This window comes from Micrasema longulum, unplaced genomic scaffold, assembly GCF_059751315.1.
Source record: "Micrasema longulum isolate JH-2025_06_02 unplaced genomic scaffold, ASM5975131v1 h1tg001059l, whole genome shotgun sequence".
Taxonomy (NCBI): domain Eukaryota; kingdom Metazoa; phylum Arthropoda; class Insecta; order Trichoptera; family Brachycentridae; genus Micrasema; species Micrasema longulum.
In genome coordinates, this window is record NW_028278247.1 from 26,970 (window position 1) to 51,527 (window position 24,558).

The 24,558-nt window shown below is 32.8% G+C and overlaps 3 protein-coding genes and 1 long non-coding RNA gene across 6 annotated transcripts; 2 read left to right on the forward strand and 2 right to left on the reverse strand.

The window, feature by feature from the left end:
- The first annotated feature begins 396 nt into the window (after positions 1-396).
- Positions 397-1,277, forward strand: LOC148277263 (uncharacterized). The gene is made up of 2 exons (XR_015823541.1): positions 397-1,041; positions 1,132-1,277. It is a non-coding gene; the product is annotated as an uncharacterized LOC148277263 (long non-coding RNA).
- A 476-nt stretch (positions 1,278-1,753) lies between these two features.
- On the reverse strand, positions 1,754-3,967 carry Dph1 (diphthamide biosynthesis 1). The gene is made up of 2 exons (XM_088233128.1): positions 3,534-3,967; positions 1,754-2,771 (listed from the first exon to the last, which is right to left on the reverse strand). Exons 1-2 carry the CDS (start codon positions 3,760-3,762, stop codon positions 1,771-1,773), a joined length of 1,230 nt encoding a protein of 409 aa, XP_088089254.1. The 5' UTR covers positions 3,763-3,967; the 3' UTR covers positions 1,754-1,770.
- A 117-nt stretch (positions 3,968-4,084) lies between these two features.
- LOC148277265 (ecto-NOX disulfide-thiol exchanger 1) lies at positions 4,085-19,934 on the forward strand. 2 transcript variants are annotated; one of them, XM_088233125.1, is made up of 8 exons: positions 4,085-4,316; positions 4,608-5,171; positions 5,304-6,052; positions 7,444-7,627; positions 9,723-9,829; positions 12,672-12,797; positions 12,996-13,292; positions 14,500-19,934. In XM_088233125.1, exons 1-8 carry the CDS (start codon positions 4,256-4,258, stop codon positions 14,776-14,778), a joined length of 2,367 nt encoding a protein of 788 aa, XP_088089251.1. In that variant the 5' UTR covers positions 4,085-4,255; the 3' UTR covers positions 14,779-19,934. The 2 variants fall into 2 exon arrangements, 1 of the variants encoding a protein (XP_088089251.1); XR_015823540.1 differs by lacking the exons at positions 9,723-9,829; positions 14,500-19,934 and having other exon boundaries at positions 4,104-4,316; positions 12,996-13,210.
- Positions 16,693-24,527, reverse strand: Dnai2 (dynein, axonemal, intermediate chain 2). 2 transcript variants are annotated; one of them, XM_088233126.1, is made up of 12 exons: positions 24,087-24,527; positions 23,848-23,995; positions 22,524-22,785; positions 21,394-21,503; positions 21,168-21,319; positions 20,945-21,079; positions 20,529-20,610; positions 20,235-20,413; positions 20,028-20,160; positions 19,719-19,823; positions 18,963-19,182; positions 16,693-17,749 (listed from the first exon to the last, which is right to left on the reverse strand). In XM_088233126.1, exons 1-12 carry the CDS (start codon positions 24,293-24,295, stop codon positions 17,736-17,738), a joined length of 1,749 nt encoding a protein of 582 aa, XP_088089252.1. In that variant the 5' UTR covers positions 24,296-24,527; the 3' UTR covers positions 16,693-17,735. The 2 variants fall into 2 exon arrangements, with proteins under 2 accessions (XP_088089252.1, XP_088089253.1); XM_088233127.1 differs by lacking the exons at positions 16,693-17,749; positions 18,963-19,182; positions 20,235-20,413 and having other exon boundaries at positions 19,727-19,823.
- Positions 24,528-24,558: the final 31 nt, after the last annotated feature.

A 24,558-nucleotide genomic window follows, 5' to 3' on the forward strand; every position in this document is an offset into this window, starting at 1 on the left:
TCAGTTGGGCAAGAGTAACTACGGAGCAAAAGGAACATAATCTCAAAATCTATAGAATTAAGGGTCCATTTGCTCGGTCAGTCAGACAGAAAGGTGCATTGTCGTTTCAGAATCAAAACAAAGATGTTATTATTGCATTTTATTGAAATAATTTTTGACATTGCTTTTGATTGACACTCTTGCCCTGAATAAGAACGAAGGCTCTTTTTCTTGCTCATTTGAATGATTGAAGATACAAAATTAATTGGCAGTTTCTCTAGTTATTGATATTCAAGGATATTAAGTATTAAAGCATCTTATGTATTTCATTTAAATTATTTATTGACAATTCTTGATGGAATTCCATTGTAATGATGTAATAACTTATATTTCCCCATTAGAGAGTGAAAGCGCTAATTGGTCAAAATAAATAAGTGGAAGTGTACCAAGTATTTTTTAAATTAATAACTTATATGGAAATATAAGTTATTACATCATCTTATGTATATTATAACTTTATCGGGAGATAATCTGTAATAATTTCTTATCCTGGGTAAAGGGGAAAGAGGAAGATTTTTAGATTATTATTAATAACACTATGTTTTTGGTGCAAAAGTAGCTTTATATGAAATAATTATAAATATGTTTTCGTTCTGTAGTAAACAAAAAAGTAATAGCAAAATTCTAGACACGGAAGGGTTTAATTTGAATTTACAAAAAAATATGACTCTTACCCCACCTGACTTTATACGTAATTGATTGTATTTTCCGGTTATAAATACAATAATTTTACCAAACAAAAACAATTTTAGAAGTAGAAAAATATAATACCTAGGTACATTGACATATATGTTTGATAATTTATTGTAATATAAATATGGCGAGACCGTTGTTTTTTTATAAAGCCTCGAGACGCGTATAATATCATCCTTCATCTATCTTTTATGTTTTTATAAAATTAAATTGATGTTTGTTTTGTTGGTAAAATAATTTTTACACTGGATAAATATTTGTGAAGAGCAATACAAGAAATTAAAGTTTGGATGTTTATTTCATTCTAAGGTACAGCTGCCACCTGTGGGCATATTTAATAATTATTTTGTCAAAGAACTGGATATAAACTGCTAACGTACCGATTTTTCACATTTTCAGGTCCTAGGTACTAATCTTTTTACTGCTTTGGAACATCGTCCTTCAGTCTGGGTTATCAGGACTGTTCAGATCCTCTGCTATTGAAAAATATTCCCAAAATTAAATTGAACAATAATATGATACAAATATGTCCATATTTCGTCCTTGTAATGTTATTATATTAACAATATTATAAATAAAATATTTTAACAAGTTAGAACAGCCATCTGTTGTAATTTTATAAAATTAAAATTTATTATATTCAATATATTTTTACTGTAAAATTAGATTTTATTACATATGATTATAATATAATATACATCACAAAACATCAATTTATTCTTAAAATCATAAAAATAAAGATTTTGTTTCAACTCTTAGTCTGGAGATATATTATGTCACCAGTCAAAACTAATCTAGTGTTTTTATCTAAAAAAAACACAAATCTTTGCTTGGCATTTTGTATTAACAAAATGCGGTTCCGGAAAGAAATATACATACATATAAAAGTTAGCAAAAACTCAACTTTTGTCGGAGAACAAAGTTATTTTTGTTACGCTTTTTCACTTGTTTGTGTGTTTCTCTAAGAATAGTCTGGGACTACAATTAAGTAATTAGAAGATTTAAAAAAAAAACAAAACAATAAGTAGTAAGAAAAATTTATTTTTTACACTGGCCACAACATGTCTTTTCTTCTATAGAATCAGGCTTATAATTAGGAGTCCAAGGTCCGAGACTGGAAGAGGAATAGAAATCCATCGGATAATGTTCTCCTTGATCCGGTTTCCACTCTGCCTCTCCGATACAAACAGCTAGTTCATATGGGGTAAGCAATGGTTTAGAAAACGCTGTACCCCAATCAATAGACAAACGAGGGCAAGCAACTTGAACAAATGCATCAATTCCATTGATCAATTTTAACTTTTCGGGAAATATTTCTGATAGAAGGATAACAATGGATTCTTGTTTTTTTATTCGAGATTGCAGACTCTCTAAAACTTTTGGACTTCCTTGTCTTCCAAGAGTTCCAAGAATAAGGCCAAATGTATTAGCTGACTTTGAAGTCTCCACTGCTAAACGTCTGTTCTTGCGCATCAAATCATGATCGTAAAACTCTTCCGTGAATTTTTTTTCATAAGGATCATATCTAAAGGCCCTTGAATTTGGGTTGGCAATCATCGCAGCCTCCAAATGAAATCTTCCATCTCCCAAATAAACAACAATATCGGAACAGTTCATTTTTGGTGCAGTACAACCGAGAATCTCTCCCGGAGACAGCGGTTTGCACTGAGGAACATTAACAGTGTATCCTAGCTTTCTTAATTCCACAGCCGCAGTGTGCAGAGTGCTGACAAACTGAATAGTACTTACGAATCCTAATCTCGAGGTTATTTGTGGAAAGTTTAGTTTGATGGTATCGATGAAATGAAGAATGTCGATTTTTATATCGACAAATATATATAATAATTTGATTCCAGAGGTTTGATCGACGGGGATCAAGCAAGAGTGACCGTAATGTACTAACAAATCAACACCCAGCGCTTTGGCCGTGTAATCATCCACACAACAAGCTCCGTAAGTTACATCTCCCATTATTAGAGTGTCAGCATCAGTAAACATCTCAATGATATCGCAAATTGTAGTTGCAAACATTAGCAATCCTGGAAATAAAAAGGAAAAAATATTAAACATTATGTTTTAAATGAAAAATACTTTCACTAATGTTTTATTATATAAAACAAAAGTATAATAAATATGTATATTGCAGGTCAAAAATATATGCAATCAGTCACAAATACATTCAACTGTCCATCATGAGGACAAATCACGATTGTTTAATTCAAATAAGAATTGTAGCAATGTCTTTACTCAACCATATCTCTTAGGATATTGACATCTTTCATGTTACTGAAAGAAAAGAGGATAGCTTCCTTTTACTGGTTATTATTATTTTATCATTTTTTCACATTCAAATTGTATAATTATTTTTTAAAAATATTATGTATGCCTTGAATATATTTTTTGTAATGTACATACAATTAATCAATAAATAAATTGATATTGACAAAGCCTTTAACCCTTTATAGAACACCTAGAACTAGGTGGTATACAAATATATCACAAGAATTGAGGTATTTACTTTCTATTATTTCATATATATATATATAATAAGTCTTATGTCACAAGAAAATCGTATTAATGTACACTGGTAGATCAGTCATCCACTCAGCTTTTTCAAATGCAATAGGTTTGTTATTTGTTTAAAAAAACACATTTTATTAGGTTTTCAAGATGTAAATCAGCACAAAATATGTGTCCTATAAAGAGTTAAATGTGTTCAATTTTCACACATCATTTCAGTCACTGCAGTTTAGAACATGTTATGCATGAGCAATAGATGACTAATTAAACTGTTAACATACCCTCTGGCATCTGCAATGCGACCATTTTTGATTTCAGTTGTTTTATTCGCCATATGGTCTTATGAATTTCAAAATTGTAATTTTTAGGTAGCACTTCGCACGCTGCATTTAAAAGCTCATTTTTTGAAATTTCTTCGGGAATCTTATTAATGGATTTTATGGGAGCTTTGAACACTTTCCTTTCGGGTTTTGCCCTGACAACAACTACATTTGCAGGTATTTCATCCATATTATTGCATTAGTCTAATATTATTCCAAACACTAAGTGATAAGTTACAATATATTTTTTAAATGTGTTCCGTTATAGATATTCTGGCTTTTGAATTAGAGTTTTGAAAATGTCCATTAGTTATCGTTATCAAGTTACAAATATAGAAGTATCTTATATTGATTATTGATGGCGATTATGACACGATTTTGGATTGACAGATTGACCACAGACGATTGACCAGAGATTACAATGATCGATGAACCATGTAGCCTGTGTCAATGAACCACAACCAAATATCACAAACCACAAGCAGTTCGCTCAAATCTCTAGTCTCCTAGTCTGTGGTGCGCTCACAACTCACAAACCATCTCTGGTTTTGTCAATGTTTTCTTCCATTTTGGTCTGCTTTCTGTCATTTTGTTCTCGGTTTTAGTGTTTTGTGTTATGCCATTTTATATACGTTTAGTTAAAACATATTTGCAAACTCAATTGGTTTTTTTGTATTTGTAGAATGTCTTACCAATTTCGTGGGGGTAATTTACCCATGCAACCTCCGCTTCCTCCCCCAATGAGTGAGTTTTGCAGTTTTGCTTTTTTTCGATTGCTAATAATATAAAAAAGAATGAACAGACTTTCGGGAAAATAATGTGAAGTCTAAACAATAGTGTATAATTTTATATAAAATTTTTCAAATAAAAGTGGTTTGATCACGTAAGATCAATGTCATAAAATCTATAGACTTTTCATTCGGCTTTTCTAATATTTAAAATGCACCGACAGATTGGTCATGTGTCGGAATGTAATCTATGCTGATCATGAATGTAATCTACGTTGCTTCAAGTCACACATATTTTTTCTTTCAGTGCCTAATATGGGAATGATGGGAGGTCCCGGCTATGAGAACATGCACTCCAATTATAACATGTCTCACGGTATGATGATGCCAGGGTTAAATGACGCTCCCCTGGAGTTTAATATGAGTAAAAACATGCAACCGGCTCCTACGACCATGCATCAGCCACCTCTACCCAATGATACCATTCCCACTGGGGAAAACTTCGATTCCAGGAGGGATCAAGAAACAGACAACGGGAGGCACAACTCGAGCGATACGAGAGAATCTTATCGTAGAAGATCTAGAGAAAGAGACGGGAGAAGACGCGAAAGGGACAGCGAAAAAGACCGCTCGCGCCAAGATCGTAGCAGGTCTGACTACAAAATTCGCGATAGTGCCCGGGGAAAACAAGATAAAAAGGATAACTCGTCTGTGGGCAATATTAATGATACGGGAAATAAGACGAGAGATGAGGGAATGGAATCATCTAATATAAACACGCAAAATGTTATCGGGCCTCAGATGCCCAGCATGAATCAAAGTGAAGTTATTGCCTCACAAAATAATGGCATCGCTGCAACAGCCCAACCAGGTATTTACTTTTCTTTTTGTTAGTCTGAAGTTCCGCCTTAAGTTTACTTGGCGATATATGCGTTAACAGTTATAATATTCTTCCCGACTGTTCTTTCAAAATACGAGTAACTAAATTATTTGTGTCTTTAAGGTATGATGTTTGGAGGAATGGGAATTGGAGGTATGTTCCCTGGAAACCCAATGATGGGTGGAATGGGGATGATGGGAGGTATGATGATGGACCCGACTATGATGTCCATGGGGCAATATGGCATGTCCGATCTGAACTCTATGAGTACTATGCCGATGGTCAATCCGGATGGTGTAGTCCCCTCTAACGACATGAGTATGATGGCGATGCAATCCTTTCCCGTTAATCAACCGACCAAAGATATAATTCAGCTGAAATCGTGTTCCCTGGTGCCTCCATATCCTAGCTCCGTCCTTCCCACTACTCGAGAAAAGCCTCCGGGATGTCGCACGGTATTCATCGGCAGTCTCCCAGAAAACATCACGGAAGAAATCATTACCGAGATATTTGAGAGATGCGGCGAAATCAATTCTCTTCGCTTGTCTAAAAAGAACTTCTGCCATATTCGTTTCACTTATGAGCAATCAGTGGATGCAGCTGTGTTTTTCTCCGGATATAGAATCAGAATTGAAAACAAAACTGACGCAGCCAACTGCAGCAGGCTTCATGTAGATTATGCCATGGCGAGAGATGACCAGCACGAGTGGGAATGTAAACAGAGGGCCCTGCAAAGGGAGCAAAGGCACCGTGAGCGTATGGCTGCCAAGCGGCGACCTCCGTCACCTCCCATACATCACTACACCGATCACGATGCCGCCGATATTTGTGACAAAATAAAACAAGATGATAACTTCAATCAAGCTGTACAGGTAATTTTTTCTACTGAGCAACTACATGTCTGTATTATATTATAATATGGACAAGTACAATGTACACATTTTTTAAATAAATAAATGTTTCTTTTTTGTGTAAATTTCAAGATTGTGATTTATAAATATTATAATACCCATTGACATATTACAACAGAGATAAAGAACATTTTAGAGAAGGTGTACTACACATACATTTTAGAGGAGGGAGGCTCGGGTCCAGTCACTAGACTCTAGGTTGAGAAAGCTGTGCCATCTATTCTGCTCTCTTAGAGACATTCTGTATATTGGCACTTTCTGAAGTGTGTACTTTGCTCTGTTTCAATCCAATAGCTGGCTGGGGTGGTTGTGCGGCATCAATTTTAAAGCCTCTTATAATTTCACAGAAATTATTATTGACTTAATATTCCGGCGCCCTTCAACATACCCGTCAGAACAGTTGTTCCAATACACGAAGGTGCTGGATATGAGACAACTGTACCTGAAAGAAGTACTTACACACTTCTGGTCGAACAAAAAGGAGAGGTCTCAGCAAAATGTCCATACAAGGTTTTTGCAGAGCACAAATTATGTCATACCCAAAACCCGTACGACTTTTGCTCAGAGACATCTCTCATTTATCGCACTGAGTGTTCAATATTTTGGAAGAGCATATTAAGCTCTCAAGGACAAAAACTGTTTTGACAAAATGAGTTAAGGACTGGATTTTCCTGGAGGGATTTGAGTAGGAAACTCCTTGATGATTTTCCGAATGTTTGAGTTTACTGTTAACCATATTGATGTACCATATATGTATGTTTTTTAAAAAATATATTTTTTATGATTCTGATCCTATATTTGTGGTGATATACTCATGTGTATGTGTCAACTAATTGCTCGTCCCATCTCAACACAGGACTTCTAGTCCCATGGAGTTGGGACTTATGTCTCAAATAATGTACAATAAACTTATGTATGTAAATAAATAAAAATAATTAATTGAAAAAACATGTAAGTCTAGACATCTTACAGGGCTTATGACCTGTCATTGGCTGGTTTAAGTGGCCATTTTACACACTGTGTAACATTCACCATTCTGCCCATATTTGAACATCTATATTCCTTAAATTATTTCATCTGTTGATGTTTTCGAAGTTAAAGAGCTGAAACCTTTATACCTAGACTTCTATATTGCCTTCTCTAAAATGTTCTTCATCTCTGTTGTAATATGTTAATATTAACACCTTCCTAGGGAGTTGAATCCAGTCCTTGTCTATGAAAATTTGGACAAACTCAAAATATTGTTTATAATACTTAGTTTATTATTGTATAAAAACCGAGGTTGAGTAAACAACATTTTTATTAATAGGTATAAATTTTCTCCTCAATTTTAAAATGGAATAATATTTCAGGTCGTCATCTCTTGGCTAGAGCGTGGTGACTGTAACAAGAAGAATGTGAATGTGTTCTATTCTATGATTCAAAGCACCAACTCCCACGTTCGTCGACTTCTTAATGACAAGACTCAGTACGAAGAAGAGCTGCAAAGGGCCAAGGATGAGGCCAATATTAAAATGCAAACACTTTTGATACAATGTAAGTTTTTCAACATAATATTTACACCTCCCTCTGCCGTAAATGAAGATACGGACCGTGGAACTTAATGGGCATTGTAAGATCTGGATATTACATTTTTTGTTTCAGAAAATATTTTGTAACAAATAACTAACAAGTTGTATTATTTATATATTTATTTATGATGGAATTAATACAGTCTTTTTTAATAAACACAAGGTACAAGAAAACAATTTTTAAAAGTAAGACCAGTTACAAATTTCACATTAATTTATTAGAAGTAAATACAGATAGAGAGGGGAAAAAATAATGCATACTAAAAAAAATGTATTTATTATCAAAATTAAATAAAAAGTACATAAAGGGGGAGTAGACATGGTTTTATAGTGTTTATAAAACTTATATTTTATACAACAATATTCCAATTTTATTTTACCGAGATGAAGCTTAAGAGAAAAGACAATTGTATTCATTATGGCTCATTAACACATTGTAGACACAGTTTTTTCATTCCGATTTGTAAAACACCCCACTTAAAGTGTACTCTTTGTATCAACTTAATTATCATAATGTATTTGTGGCTTCAATATGCTTTCAAGGTGTGATCGAAGATGGCCACTATATTAGCATCATACAGTGTGCTAATGTATCCGTAGGTACTATTTTAATTTTTTTTATATTTGTTTATTTTCATTCCTCGATAAAAAGCCCAGTCTATATAAGAAGATTTATGTAGAGTTTGGATTCCACCAGTCTTCAGGAAGTTATGTAATGCGCAATTAGCTCACTCACCGCCGATGATGTGTATTCTCAAACTGAATTTAAACATCGGTAAGTAAACACTTCGGTCAGTCACCACCATCGGATCTAGGACTATTGGATTATGATCAGTCTCTAATGAAGAACGGTTACCACTCATGAAATTCAAAACTTGTGCCTTACGTGTAGATAATATTATTGATGACGCCATAAAGCATATACTATAGGATTGGAGTGTCATCCCCCTATTTACTATTAAAAATGATTTGAATGAGTAGAATTTAATAATCGCGGATTTATTACAGAAAATTTAAAGATTCTTGAATAAATTATTCATAAAAATGTGGTTTTAGGGGTTTGCAATATCTATCAGTTTTACAGTGATTACTATGCGCTATTATTTGATATTTTATCAAACTAACATACACACATTAAAACTAACTTTTGATAACCTACCTAAAAGTTAGGCATTATTGTTCAATGTCTTCTATAAAGCTAATGTTTTTTTTTTTTTAATTTGAACAAAAATTCATTTTTGCATTCTCAAAATTTATTCAAACATTTCAATTTGGTGGCCATTTTTAGTTAGTCAGACTTCTAATCTGGACTTTGTGATACCACCACGGACCACGACCCGCCAGTATGTGACTTGATGTATATCCCAAGAAGATGAGTTTATATAATTTACGATGGATAAACCAATAAGTTCTCCGAGCTTGCCTATTCTGGCATACTAACCACCCCTATTCTGAACTTTACTACAGATTATCAGGTCCCACAAGGTTACATTCCAGCAGCAAAAAGGATAGTTACGACTCATCCAATGGTGTTACAGTCAACATAAATCGGGTTAAAATATTTCACTGCTATGCCTGTGAAAAATACTTTATTTTACTCTCTTAAACCTAACTGTATTCACTATGGGTTATCCGGCTAACAATATATATAATACGAATCAAAGGCATTGGATAAAAAATGTTTTTTTTTTTATCTGAATTTATCTTTCTAATTGTGTAAATTAGAATAAATTATATATACCTATATAAAGTGAAATAAAATTCCACCGGGAAAATAAAAAAGATAATCCGTAAAATGTCTGCAAAAAAAGTAGTGAAGATATTGTAAACTTAATAACTTGGCCGTTATAATTTGGTTCCTTCTCCCTATCTCGGATCTCGTGTATTGGATGCAGTAAGGTGAATAAAATGAAAATCATAAGCTTGGGTTCAGACACAATCTGGTAGTTGGTTATTCTGCCAGGAGGTACCGGGAGGTAGTCAGGCGAGCAGTGGATGCACGTACCGATCTATTTGATTATACATGATGCCATGTTTTCACCTTATGTTCCGGGACGCAGTTGGTGAGGTGGAGAAGGTATTTGCAGCCGCTTCACATAAGAAAGTCTGGGACCATTTCAGTAAAGCGCAACGCAAGAACATTGAGATCTGGAAGAAGCAGTCTTCGGTAAGTTATCACCAAAGGTATTGTACACTGATGTTTCCGTTGTTTCACCTATTAGTATCTGTGGAGATTTCACTAACTTGTTAAGGTTTGTATCCGGAGAATCCAAAAACTGATGGAGTAACAAGATTGGACTGACCACTGCACACATACAAAACATCAATCTGTGCTAAAAATTACTATTTACAAATTCAACTGTATATATAATACTGTTGTCATACGGTGAAAGGCCATAACTACCATTTTTGACAAAAATTAATTAAGTGTACATCAGTATGAAAAGATGAACATTTGTATTTATGTAACAAAGTCCCAATTGTTTTTTTTAATATAAGAACAGTTATATATAAAAGGACGCAATTTCACTGAATGTATTCCGCAATTAAACCGAATCCATATTTTCTTTTACAAAAATGAAAGGGAAAACCTACAAAAAAAAAGTAAAGAGTATTTCTCAAAAATATTATTACAAAAAATAAAACTTACATATCATTGTAAATTTTGTAATTGTAAATAAGTATATTGGTCCATAAACTTATGGCAATCTCATAATTCACTTTCCACAAAACGCTAATTTACTTCGGTGCAGTTTCAGCCTTTCTTCATATGATAGCAGAATATTTTTTTTCTTGTAAGAAATTGTAAATATTGGAAAGTTTAATCGGTTGAACACCGTGCCGTGAGAATTCGAACATTTCTCGGGTAAGTGAGCTTTTAATATAATTTTTTTAACATCAGCCTTAATGTGGTAAATTTGGATGATTACCTCCGGTGACTACTGTCATCAAAAGTAGCCACGTATTGCACATGCCTCCCGAGAGCCTTAACAACATTTAGCTGTATTACAAGTTCGAGACAAGTTTTTTGGACATAATTTGGAAGGAAGCGCAGGAAATGGCAACTGACGGAAACACCTCGGCATTATTTGTGGCAACATATTTATCAGTTAAGGAGCGGACACTAATGTATGTATGAATTACGGGACGGAATGCCTAGACCACAGGTTTTCAAGCTTATTTGAATCATTGCCCCCTTTTTCAAAAAAATTAATTACTTAATACCCTACTGTTTTTTTTCAAAATTGATCAAGACAGTCTTTGAACATCTGCTACAGGAAACATTGACAAAATCAAAAGACTTATAACACATTAATAATGCTTCGTACTACATAAACTTAAAATCAAAAGTGTACTAAATAATAAAACTATGAGTTTGTGTCTATGTACAAACTTTAATGGACAACTAACAAGAATTTTCACTTTACCAGTTTTCATTGTATGCTCACGATATACGCAGTGATAAGTAACTTTTTTATTTCAAAAGGGTGTTTTGGAAATAAAACGATTTGAAATAGAAATTTCAAAGGTATTTATTAAAATAAAATATCAAATTATAATTAACAATGTAGATTGCTTACTTTTATTACTGAACAATGTGAGAGAACCATTAAAATAAATGTATGTTAATGCGAAGTATGAGCCTGGTGTTTTCCAATTAATTTTTCTTTTTTTAACATTGTCAATGCACACTAATCTCGGGCATCAAAAATATATTACAATAGATATTTTATAATGTTGAAATTTTATCATCTCATTGCTCCCTTTTTGGTTTTAATGCACCCCTACTTCCCCCAGGGCCAACATTGCCCCTTTATTCACCTTCAGTGCCCCAAGGCGCAGAATATGCCCACTTTGGGTACCTGTGGCCTAGACTTTAAAAAAGTTACTGTTCAATTATTAAGATGTCAACGGTATACTTAAACCCCTTGAAGCAGTGTAGATGTTATGTAAGCTATCTTCCAGTTTTTGGACTTGACTTTGATGCAGTTATTCTCATTATTGTGTTACCAAGGAATGATAAATGTGCGAAGTGTAAGACCGACCATTTTATGAGTTAAACAATCAAGTTAACATTATGATTTGTATTTAAAAGCTGTGGCCTATGTAACTTTTGCTGTGGATGGATAAAGAAGCAAGTTTTATAACTATTGCTCTCTCATTGCTGTTTCCATTTTACGGTGTTTAAAAATCCAGGTAAATATTATTACTTATTATGATTAAGAACAAACTCCATGCGGATGTTAATTATTTCTATGGATGTCACCAGCGGTGCTATTCTAAACCGCTCTCGCGGCTGTAGAAAATACTTTTATTTTGTGTATTTACATACAAAATACGAATGATTAAAGTATTTTCTACGGCCGCGAGAGCGTTTGGAATATCACCCCAGGTAGGTTATGGTATTGTATGTGTTAAAACTTTGAATTTGTAAATCTTAAATCTTTTTACTCAATCATTTTGGATCATCTCTCGTATTCGCTGGAACAACGCACCAAAGGAGATGGACGCACAGGAATATTATGATTATTTCCTTTATATTGGCAATCAGATTTTAATCTAAATGATGGAGTGGAGCAATTATGTTTTAAATTACTAATTTGTGTACTACACTGACATTGATGTGAATAAACAATAATAACTTAACTGCCTTTTAGATTATTTTTTTTTTATTATTTTCATTCGGTATGCTGCTGTCTATGCTAGTATCATTTCTTTAAAACCTTTCGGAAATAGAACTAATACCCAAAATATTAAGTAGATACATTATTAGAATGTGTTTACACATGTATGTATTATCACATTGGTTCAAGCCAGACTTGTTGACCAGTTGCTTTTTTTATAGTCCTATTCCTTCTATTCCAAAACAATGTTGATTTTTATTATTTAATACATGGTATATTATTTACTGAAACTTATTTAGAATTCTACAAAATAAACCCAAAGAATTGTGTGATTCTGGCATTTTAAACATTTAATGTTTTGGTTAATACCTGTGAATGTTTTAGGAAATACGAACACTGCAGCTTGAAGATTTCCTACAAGAAACTGGCGGAGGTGAAGAAATGGATGTCAGTGATGAAGAAGGAGCGATTCCAAGGAAGCGGAGTAAGCATGATGATGAAAGACTTCGAGTAAGTTTTCTAAACTATGAGTAGTTTCTTGTTATTATGTTTAAATATCCCCATTCTTTATGTACCATATTAATTCGATTTTAAGAGTTTTAATGCCCCATATGTAAATCTATATAATACGTTTTATGCTTTAGAAATAAACACTCTAATTCCTACTAAATACAACCATCTAAACATATGAAAATGCTCTACTTTCAGGAAGAAAATGACAGCTTAAAATGTCAGCTAGAAGCATACAAGAATGAAATAGATATAATGCGATCAGAAAATAAAACAGAGCTAGATACGAAATCACAAAACATTATTCAAATGAAATCTCGAATCGGAGTTTTAGAAAACCAACTTATGCAGTCCAAGAAGACACAAGCTGCTGAATCAATTAAATTAAAAGTCTTAGAAGCTAAAATGAAAAATAATCGGGTCATTGACAAGAAAGATGATCAAAGGGAAGATAAAGACGATCTAACCATCAACTTAATTGACTCAGTAGACAAGGTAACTTTAGTACATTCTAATATGATTGTTTTGATTTGACCAACTCAACTGTATTACAATGAGACAGTTGGTTTGTCCAATGTTTGTCGATATAGTAAACTAATTTTCCATTTATAAATGCAATTTTTGTATAAAATAATTAATTATCATTATTGGTCATGTTTAACTGATAAAGATAACTTAAAATTTGACATAAATAATAATAAATTGACCAATATTGGTAAATCTCTTATGGTCACTCAATTAGTGGTTTTTCTTAACCCTTTATAGGACACCAAGAGAGAGTGGTACATACTTATACCACCAAAAGTGAGATCCTTATTTTCTGTAATTTTGTATTAATAATAAGTCTTCCGTCACAAAAGTACCCCTAATAATGTACTCCGGTAGATCAGTCTACCTACTCTGATTTTCAAATGCAAGATGTAAATCAACACAAAAAAGGTGTCCTATAAAGGGTTAAGCTTAGGTGCCCTCTGCTGTAATTCAGTTGCGTAATTGGTAGTGACCGACCGAAGTTTCAGTTTCGGCCAATAAAAAGAGTTTGGGCCGCGGTTTCGGTTTTAGCCGAAAATTGTCTTAAACTTAGGCTCAGCCGAAACCGGTGTGTCGGATTACGTTCAGCTGTACTCAGGTGCATCTTATGGTTCGTGACCTTTAGTTTGTTTCTCCGGTTATTGTTTTACCCTTTTGCACGTAATCAATCATAATAATGCCTTTCGCATCCCAAAAAACAGTCACCATCCCCTTGGTCTGATCGAGTTGTCTTGACTTTCGTCAGTGGGCCATTGCCGCGTTTTCTCTACTGCTTGGACTGTACCTTTATCTTTGGCGTGTAATAATGGACTCATGTTTCATCAACAGTGACGTATTGACGAAAAAAATCTTTCAGATCACGTTTTGTCTTCACCCAAAGCTTCCCCGAATCCGTCACATGTGTGCGTTTTTTGGTTGATAGTGAGTAAATGCTGTGTTTTTGGTCGACTCCTAAGGTTTAACAATAAAATCACCTTATTTTGGGCGTTTTGAAGTGACTGTTAACTTATTTAAATAAGTTTTGATCAAAACTAGAACAGAAGTCAAAATTCGGTTTCTATTTCGACTGAAAACCTTATTTCGGTCGGTCACTAGTAATTGATCTCTCGTCTCTTGGTGCAAAATGATCAAGTGTAAATTTTTTTTTTCTATTTGATATTGTTTCTTACAGGTGGAAAGTAAATCTCTGGATATATTACCATACACTCTCGTGGACAGAGAAGCCAAACTGATTGGCATCATCTCCACCTTTCTTCACGTTCATCCATTTGGGGCCAGCGCCGACTATTTGTGGTCTTATGTCCAGAAAATGGAACCCGAAATTCGACAAAACCAAATAGAAGATTTATTGTGCAAATTTCCCACTGTTTTTATACAAAATGTTTCTGGAGTAGGTGCTAATATTGAGCGAAAGTGGGTCTTCAATGGTTTCAAAAATGTTTTTGATTAGTTCATTAAATAATTTTAATTTTTAAAATTAAATTTTCGTAATAGATTGACAGACATGTCACATATCGCTAGTTGGCCATACGTTAAAACGTTTTTTTGTCATCACCATTTAAACATGTTTATGAAACTTAATTGTGTTAGAATGTTTTAATTTGTATTTGAAATCATACAAAGTGAAAATGACAAACTGCAATAGTGAAAAATAAAATTTATAGAATGCTGACTTCGTACATTCTGATAAGAAAACTAGTATTCTAGTTATTTTAGCCAGTGGGAAAGGAGTTTGAAATAATTTTTTTTTTTTTTTTTAAAACGTGCTATCCTAAAAATAAATATTGGTAATATAAAAGTTTAGAACTATACACTCAGAAGTATTTCAAATAATAGTCATCATATAATATCGTCTTGGACATGTCAAAAGTCGGAAATAATCTGCATGTCTGGATGAGAAGACATATGAATGTAGAGGAAGTGGGGTCTGATGCAGAGACAGTGATATGGCATTTTATCCTCTCCACCTACCTCTACGGGAAAATGGTGTGATAGTTTGTTTATTTGTTTGATAGATAAAACTCGAGTACAGATTTATGGCAGAGTGACTTAAGTTCTGAATTTTTCAACGATCACTTTATTACAAAATTATGCAATCATAAACAACTGTTTCTGATCACATAATGGACTTAGTTGAAAATCAAATTATTATTTCCTAAGAATAATTAACTTGTGTGGAAGTTAGGATGGAATGCACTTATATTTTTATTTAGTTTCAAATTATCGAAACATTATTTTTTGCCAGACTTACATCTGTGTTGGCATAAATTATTTTTAAATTTGTTTTCCTTAAAATTGTGTAATCTGAGGATCTTGGAATGGATCCCCACTCTTCACATGGTCTTTCAAAGTTTACTGTTGATTAAATTCCAACTCTTGTTCATTATTCCAACCGGGCCGCTATTACAAATGCTATCTTCATCGGTACACACTGAGACAGTATACTTAACTTTCCTATCTCTGTCTACCTCTGTATACTCTACCGACCTGTCAATACGTATTTTCATTACGTCAGACTCAATATAATAAAATTTAAAAAATAAGTGTCGCCGAAACTTTACTCTATGTTCATTACTAAAGTATTTCTTTCGTTTTAAAGGATCAAATAAAATTACTTTGTTTTATGAACCACTTATTTATTATCACAACTGACTAGTTTCGGTTAGTGCTAACCTAAAGTTAGTGCTACAAACATCCAAAATATTTACTTTGTAGTTTAAATAGACCTCTATGATGTTTGTATTTTAATTAGGCGTCTAACGTGAGACGAGGACGACCAAGGAAAACGTGGCATGATCAGATAAACCAAAATCTTAAGTCTGGTCATGTCAAAAGAAGACAGAACCGAAGGGCATGTACGACAATCTTATTAACTTAAAATTAAATACATATTTTTTCATTTAGTTTCTTTTACATTTATTATATTGAACATAATTTAAATTATTGTATTAAACAATTTTTTTGGTGTGTGCACGAGTTCCTTACACTAATATAAAAAGAAATCGGCAATGTTTGTGTACATACTGTTTGTTTACCTAATAAAATAAATAAATAATAAAATAATGACAAGATGTATGAATGTGGTAAAAGCTGGGAATGTATGCCAGGATAGACGGTGTGGCGGTCCAATCTCTCTGCCTGCCCATACGGTGAAATGGCGTGATGGTAGTAGTAGTAGTAGTAGCTCTATGATTAAAAGCAACCACTTCAAAATGATTTAAAATTTTAAAAAATCGCAATTAAAGCAAAAAGTCCTTGTTTAAACATGACTTATATACGACATTTGACAGTTCCTAAGACGGTATGGTAAACTTTCCTTTCATTTCTATCTACCTATGTATTACAAAGCTGGCTTTATCGACACGTCGATACGAGCTTTTAGAAAGATAAGAAAAAATGTGGAAGAAATACAATTATATTTACTTTTCATACTGGCATATTTTTATCAAATCTCAAAGGTCATGTGGTCTTACGCATACACTCTAATTGCCCCAAGTTTTCAAACCGAAGGCTAGATGCAGTTATAAATTAATAAAGCAGCATCTAGCCATTCGGTTTGAAAACTGACAGTTATGTCGGAATTAATTTGGCCTTCAAAATTTACTTATTTCTTTCATATTTTAAATAGGCCTTTAAAAAAAAAGTGACCACCTCCGATTAAACATTTAAATAAATCGTAATCAAAACAAATAATGCTTAGTGGAACAAAATTTCACTCTTAAGGCATAGAGATATGTGTGCCATGGGGTAAGTGTCCCACCCTTTGGTACATATCGATGTACCTACCCAAAACTTGAAGGTAAAGGGTCGTAGCATGTTTTCGTAATCGCTTAGGAGAATTTATCTTCTACTGTACCGTCATGGTGAAGGTATGACGTCCTTAACTTCTGATTGTAATCTTGGCATTTTGAAGAAGATAGTGCGGAAAGCAAGATGAATATATTATGGGATCAGATGTTGTCTCCTTAAGTTGATTGTTATACAAATATTTTATTAACTTCACCTGTCTTCCATATTTATAGATTTCTTAATGCTATTTATCCAACTTCTCATATTTAGATAACAAGACGTCCCAATAAAACACAATGCTATTTTGATGTTAGTATCCTTTTGTCTCTATATAAATGTATTTAGTAATACATAATATGAACTGATACATACTGAATCCTCTAGCATAAGAATGTATTTTTTATGTTCACAAAATATAATTTATTTTCTTTGTAATAAATCTTCTACGTCTATTCTGTTCAATAATATTAAATGTGGGATAAGCTAGCATTACATTTTGAAATATTGCAATACTTAAAAAATATAATTTTGATACAATATGTTACTAGTACTTTTTATACTTAAAAGTAAAGGGTTCACATGATTTGTATAGATATATTACATTGTACTCTTCTTGAATCATGTTGACTCTCCTGAAAATAAAACATAAAAAATTAGTTTGGTTTTTCATAATTTTATGAATATAATAAATCGTATGAAGATGTATGTAATAGTGTTTGGCAACTGTTTTGTTTTTTGTATCAAACATGTTGGCTTTTGTGCGGTTTTTTATTCATATATTACTTAATAGCAAAAATAATGTAAAATCAAGTTCATTTGACATAAATTAAACAAAACTGTATGTGTAACTCTTTTTCTAAATAGTGTTATCGGCCTTTTTTTCTAGCAGTGATATATGTATTTTGTAAATCATGAAAATACCTATGTTAAATTATTAATAATATATTATTTGATAATTCAAACTTCAACATTTAACCTACGCGTTACCACAATTGCGCCGGTTCGTCGCCCGCGTCTGCCACAGTCAGGCTTCTCGGCGAAAATGGAAGACAAAGCCGTGAGGTAAGCTAAAAAGACTTTCCACCGGATCCAAGTGCTAGGACTTTATACTCTCGAGCGTCCTTTTATTATTAAAATGAAAATATTTTCATTTATTGGGAATTTGGGAAACTACATGCAGTTGCAAAAAACTTGGTAGAAAAATGGGAATCAAGTTGATGTCAGAGTAGAGTTTGAACCTTCGGATGTGGAGTGGAAACATTGGAGTGGAGATTACTGTGGGTCCAAAACCCGTCTTAAAATAAAAATATATTTAATTGCCGACTGGTTTCGAAGCTACAAAAGCTTCTCTACCAAGGAAAAATTTAGTAAGGGGTTTTATCCTATATTTCAATTTAAGCAGTGTCTACTAAATATTAAATCTAAACATATGGAGATAATAAGTCAAGTCGTGTCGTGTGGGGGATGAGGTGGGTTGAAATTTGATTCCTAAAGCTAGACAGAAGTGTACTACAGGAAATTTTGTTTATTTGATTATTTATTATTTTTGTGTTATTATTTATCGCTGTTTTAATTTCATTTTAAAATTGAGTATATGCTGTTTAAATGAAAAATAGGATTATATTTTTTACTTAATTTTACCTAGATAATGAAGCTTGTGTATCTTTAAAACTACTCCGTAATAAAATATGAAATAAGTGGTTAAAAACAAAGTTGTTTTATTTTAATTATTATATAAAGTTAGTGCTTAAAATATCAAATGTAAAAAATATTACGTTGCAGTATTTGTGAACAAAATGTCAACTATTGACAATGATAACTTAGTATACTTTCGTCAAATTGTACCGTTTGCTGTGTCAGAAGGGGGTGTCTGTGTCGTCTTCTCAGTGTCCACAATCTGCCTGTACTCTGCCTCGGCATCCACAATATCTCTGTCCGAACCTCCGGCTTGATCTCCACTTCCAGGAGCTTGTGGGTTCTGTCCTCCTCGTACCTTCATCTTCAGACGGATCTCGCGCATTCGAGCCTCGAGTATCCGTTCCCTTTTACTCTCACGCTCAAACATCTAATAATCAAGCATAGGTATATTTAACAAATATTGTTTTTCCTGACGTAAAAGTAAAAAATATGTATTAGATATCTTGAAACATTTCATACAAGAGTATCAAATTGTACTATTATCAAAGGGCAGACAGCTATTATTAGCTGATACACCCCCCTATTTTAACTCCATTTAACATTAATTTCCACTGAAGTGTTTTATCCTTAATGCATATTTGTAACACTTTCTAAATTAAAATAAAATTTCGGATTAAAAAAAAATGTCCATCTCAGATGTTAGACTAGTAGAGTTAATATATGTCTTGTTGCTCCTTATAAAAATGTGTATAGGTACATATTGTGATTACAAAAGTTACATAGGCAAAAAATAAAATAAACAGATGGTATTGTAAGTATGAATACTTTTACCTGCAAGATGTTACAATACTTCTTGCAATTAATTTTTTTTAAATAAAATTCTGGTAGAATCCTGAAAATTGTTATATTTTGTAGCAATGACATACAATAAGGAAATTAGTTTTTTTTTATGTGCACTCTTACATTTGTCATGAGAAGTTTGTCGTTCTTAGCGGATATTCCTAAGTTCTCAGATAACTCCACCAAATATACAGCTCCCTTTCTACTACCACATGGAACCAATCTGCCCTAAAAAATAATACACAATAACGATTTATTTACGCCAGTGGGGCATTTACAAAAATGATGTACAGAAATATCAGTAAGTAATTATTAAAAAAACAGCATAAATTAAAAAAAGAATTTGAGAACAAAAAAGCATCCTTAAATGCAAATAAAAAGTTAAAATGAACTCATGTCCTATGTAGTAACACAAAAAATTTCGAGCTTTACTTGATCCTGTGGTCTTATTTTAGTGAGAGGCTCATCACAAAGTTGTGCTGTGATAACAGGAGCGTTTTGTTTCCTTAAAATATCCCAACAGCATAAACAACCGTCCCACCGAGTGGTCATAAACATTGAGAACCTGGAAAAAACAAAAAAAAATAGGTTTCTACCTTTCCTGTTTAAGTTCAACGTAAACAAATTGTGACATCGTACCGTGACGGACTCCAAGCAGCGTCAGTCAGCTTGGACCTGTGGAAGTATGTCCAAATAATGGGGCTTTCTTTACAATCTTCCGACCAAATCCTCGCTGTCCAATCTCCAACAGTGAGGAAATTTTTTACAAAACCTGGATTTCGCTGAAGAGCGTAGACCGGACCCAGGTGTGCTGCATACTAATAAAAATATTAAGCGCACATGAATTCTATTTTAGACAAAATCGTTTTATTAGCAATTAAATTGTGTTATTGGCATAATACAGTATGTGTATGTACAATAAAAAATATGTACCCTTCCTGGTAAACGCTCTATGGGGGATTTTCCTTTACGATTACCTCCTATAACTAAGCCTTGTTCTGTTCCACACATAAATCTGTAAATAAAAAACTCATTTGTAATGTTTATTCTAAGGAATGCTGATATTCTGTATCGTAGGTAAGTTTATTTTATTAGTAAGTACATAATTATGTATTTATACAATATAATATGTACTATTTTATCATTTTTTACCAACCTTTCTTCACAACTTTCTAAAATTTAGGGTTTAATATCCCCATTGATTTTTTCAATAAATGTGAAGTGCCGGGTTAGTTTAAAGCACTTTTAATTTATTTACTATTGTGTACAAAATCATACAATTTAAAAATCTTAAAATCTAAACATGAAAAACAACACATTTAATAAAATATACATAATATTTATGATACCTTGTTGGAATGGTAGTTTCATATTCCAAGCAACTAACTCCCAGGGCCCTAGTAACTGACTGTTCTTCACCGACAGCTTTCACAGGATCAATAATCATAGTATCAGTAGGCTCGGAGAGTTTTCTTGTATCCCACCTAAACATCGTAAACAAAATATTGATACTTGTTTTTACTTAGCTTACATGTTATGTATTGAGTTGTATAACCAAGTGTTGTATCTCACCATTTGCATTGACCATCGGTGGATGAGGAAAAAAATTCTGTTCCAGTTTTTGAATTGATGTAAAGAACATTTCTTACGGGATCTCTATGAGCTTGGTGCATTGGGCAAACTTCACATGGATCTGATCCTTTTCGGGAATCAAAAGCGGCAACCTAACAAAAAAAGACTCCTTAGACCGAATTTAAACTATATTTTACTATTCCAATTCAGCTATCAAATACTATACTTGACCACTGAGTAAACCGCCGACTAATGTATTAGGGTCTCTGGGATTAAATTCAAGGCAGCATAAGGGGACATGGGGCATGATGACCAGCTGCGGTTTGTTTGGATTTTCTGTAAAATAAACAGTAAAAGAATTTAGGCTGAAATACTTCAGCAGAATAAACAATAAATTAACGATATCCTAGTAAGTGAGATGTTACATGGTGTAATAATATTTTCATATGTAGCATTGACAATGGAAGAATTATGTGCGTCGAGGCGTATTAGAGATAAATCTTCATTGCTGTACTTTTAAAAAACATGATTGGTTAAATGTTATGTATTTATTTAGATAGTTTTACAAAATATACATTTAAATAACTATTTATACCTTAGCTAAAAAACAATACACACAAAAATAATTTCAAAAACAAAACATTGTTATTAAATCCAGACGCTTTTTGATGACATTCTATCTACCTATATGAATGTTTGTTTTTAACAAAAACCATTGCCATCCCATGAAACAATGTGATAGACCTAGCATCCCTAAACTCTTTTGTTTTTTTTTTCTTATTCTTTTTTTTTTTTTAAGAAATATTTGCATTCATAAGAATGAATAAATCATAAGATGGATGAATGAATAAATCATAATGGTAAATCATAAGATTTACCCAAATATGTCAATTTTGCTCACTATTAGAAAATGGGAATCAAGTTGAGGTAGAGTGGGATTCGAACCATAGACCTTTGGTCCGTGAGTCCGAGACACTAGCCACAGGACCACAACTCGATTCCTTTATGGTACAGGTTCATCTGAGTTGCCTGTATTCTTGTTTTTGGGAGTCTTAAACATTCACCTAGGACATCAATGAATTTCATTATACAACTATAAACATATACTTATTATACATTTTGTTTTGTAACATTTGGAATTTAGTGTACCTACTGTGTTTCTTTCTGTCTTATTTTTTTTCCTTTTCTTTAATATTAATACTGTCTCTTTTTATACCTTTTATTCTCTTTTATTTTCTTCACAAAATGTTATGCTATTTTCTTGTTGTTTCTTTGAATTGATGTTGTTTGTGTAAATGTAAAATATTAGTAAAAGTCCTGTGGGTGATCAAAATAATAGATTAAAAATAATATTACCAATATCCCAAATATAGCTATGGGTGCACTGATCAAATGATGATCTTTGGAATTCCAAATCGCAGTGTGTAGCTGCCAACCTCGCCCCTCCATCGGCTGACCAACTCAGAAATGTGACCGGCCGCCTGACCGTGTTCATATCTCGGTACACATTTATAGTTCTGCATGAGCTCCTTTCCACTGGTGGTGCTGGGTCTAGCTCAGAAAAATATGTCTGGTATACGTTGATAGCATTATTTTGCAGAATGTAGTGTTCCATATCCTGTAAAAAATCAGTTTACATAGAAGGCAACTCTTATTCAAGTTCACAAAATAATTGTATCAATATAAAATAGATTTTGGTCTTGTGGCTAGCGCTGCAGACTCACGGATCAAAGGTCCTAGGTTCGAACCTCACTCTACTACAACTTGATTCCTATTTTCTAATAGTGATTTATTTACTAGTCGTTGAAAATGGCCCTCAAAATGTACATATTTGGGTAAATCATAAAAATACAAATATTTATTTTAAAAAAAAAAAAGAAAAACGGCTTATAATGTATGATTAATTCACAAAAAAATCTCAATCATAGAACGGGCTGAGCCATGTTAAATGAAGACTAACCTACCAAGAGTACGCTCCATATTAATATTAAAATACTCTAGTATGATATAAAGATATGTAATATAGAGATTCCCTAAAAATAAATATGTGGGTTTGAAATAAATTTATAATGTACTTAAATAAATTTGTGCATGTATTATATTTTATTTATAATGTAAAAAAACTAAATTTTAAAGGAACCCTTCTAAAACAATCCCTCAGCCCATGATTCCCCAGTGAGAAATACACCGTAAACAAATCATGTTATCAACAATGTTTTGAGTATGTCCAAATGTTTGTAGACAGGCTGGATTTCCTCCCAATAGTTATTTAAATCTTAATTTGTTGCTACAGAGAGGAAAAAAGTTGTTGAGAAGCGAATATGGAAATCTAGGCATTTACAGGGCCTATGATCTGTCATTGGCTGGTGGCCACTTTACATACTGTGTAACATTCCCCATTCTGCCCATGCTTAAACATAAACATTTTCTTAACTCTTCCATCTGTTTACTTTTGTGAAACAAGAGCTGAAACCTTTATCATGTGGGTGAGATTTGTATATTTCATAATTTTCAAATTTGAACAAAATTATTTACACCTGTATAAAGTATTACAAGAGTGCACACATAAAAATCATTGCTTATGTTATTTAGATTTCTAGAAATGCTTCCATTTAAATATTCACAGTTCACAGTTTTTTTTCATCATGCATTTGAAGAAATAATGAAGAATAAAACATACTTGCGATAAATGCATAATGCACTGATTATAAACTTCATCTTTTTCTATTTTTCTTTTGTATCTTTGAGTAGCTTCAGCATCTGCAGTGTTGATATCTTTTGGCCATCCTCCTTCCACATGATTGATGCCAGTGCTTGTATACTCAGCTCTACAAATACAACAAAATTTATTTAAAATGGTAATATTTTTCAGCATATAAAGTAGGTATCAATAAGATCAATAATTTTGAATTTACTGACGTGTATGTGTTGACTTGATGATCAGCATAAAATTTACCATATTGGGTACTTTGATGCACTGGATTTCTCAAGACAAAATTTTTTGAAATGTTTTTGTCTGGAAGAATACATTCACCTAACTCAGTTTTTCTATCAGAAAAAAGGCATTGTCTTCCGAATTCAGATCTTCTTTTGGTGTAAGAATAAGTAAGATCCATTTTTGGAATCATCAATCAATAGCATAAAATATTTCAATTCGATCACTGAATTCCTCAATCTATTGTTTTTCCCAGGGATAACGTAAAACTATAACAAGTTGTTTATCCCAGAACTCATTTCATCTCCATAGTTACTTTTTGTTTGATCTTTGATATTGATAATTTGAAATTGGAAAAGGAATGAACCTACCTATATAAGTCTAGGCTGTGTTGCTATAAATATAATTCAAATAATCCGGAGCCTACCTACCTATATAAGTCTAGGCTGTGTTGCT

Coding starts and splice junctions, on each gene's coding strand:
- Dnai2 (XM_088233126.1), bottom strand. CDS start 24,295: ATGATTCCAAAAATGGATCTTACTTATTCTTACACCAAAAGAAGATCT. Junction 20,414..20,528: donor TAGAGCGTTTACCAGGAAGG/GTACATATTTTT, acceptor TATTTTTATTAG/TATGCAGCACACCTGGGTCC. Junction 20,161..20,234: donor GCTGCTTGGAGTCCGTCACG/GTACGATGTCAC, acceptor TGTTTTTTCCAG/GTTCTCAATGTTTATGACCA.
- LOC148277265 (XM_088233125.1), top strand. CDS start 4,256: ATGTCTTACCAATTTCGTGGGGGTAATTTACCCATGCAACCTCCGCTT. Junction 5,172..5,303: donor CGCTGCAACAGCCCAACCAG/GTATTTACTTTT, acceptor TGTGTCTTTAAG/GTATGATGTTTGGAGGAATG. Junction 12,798..12,995: donor ATGATGATGAAAGACTTCGA/GTAAGTTTTCTA, acceptor CTCTACTTTCAG/GAAGAAAATGACAGCTTAAA.
- Dph1 (XM_088233128.1), bottom strand. CDS start 3,762: ATGGATGAAATACCTGCAAATGTAGTTGTTGTCAGGGCAAAACCCGAA. Junction 2,772..3,533: donor CGCATTGCAGATGCCAGAGG/GTATGTTAACAG, acceptor TTTTATTTCCAG/GATTGCTAATGTTTGCAACT.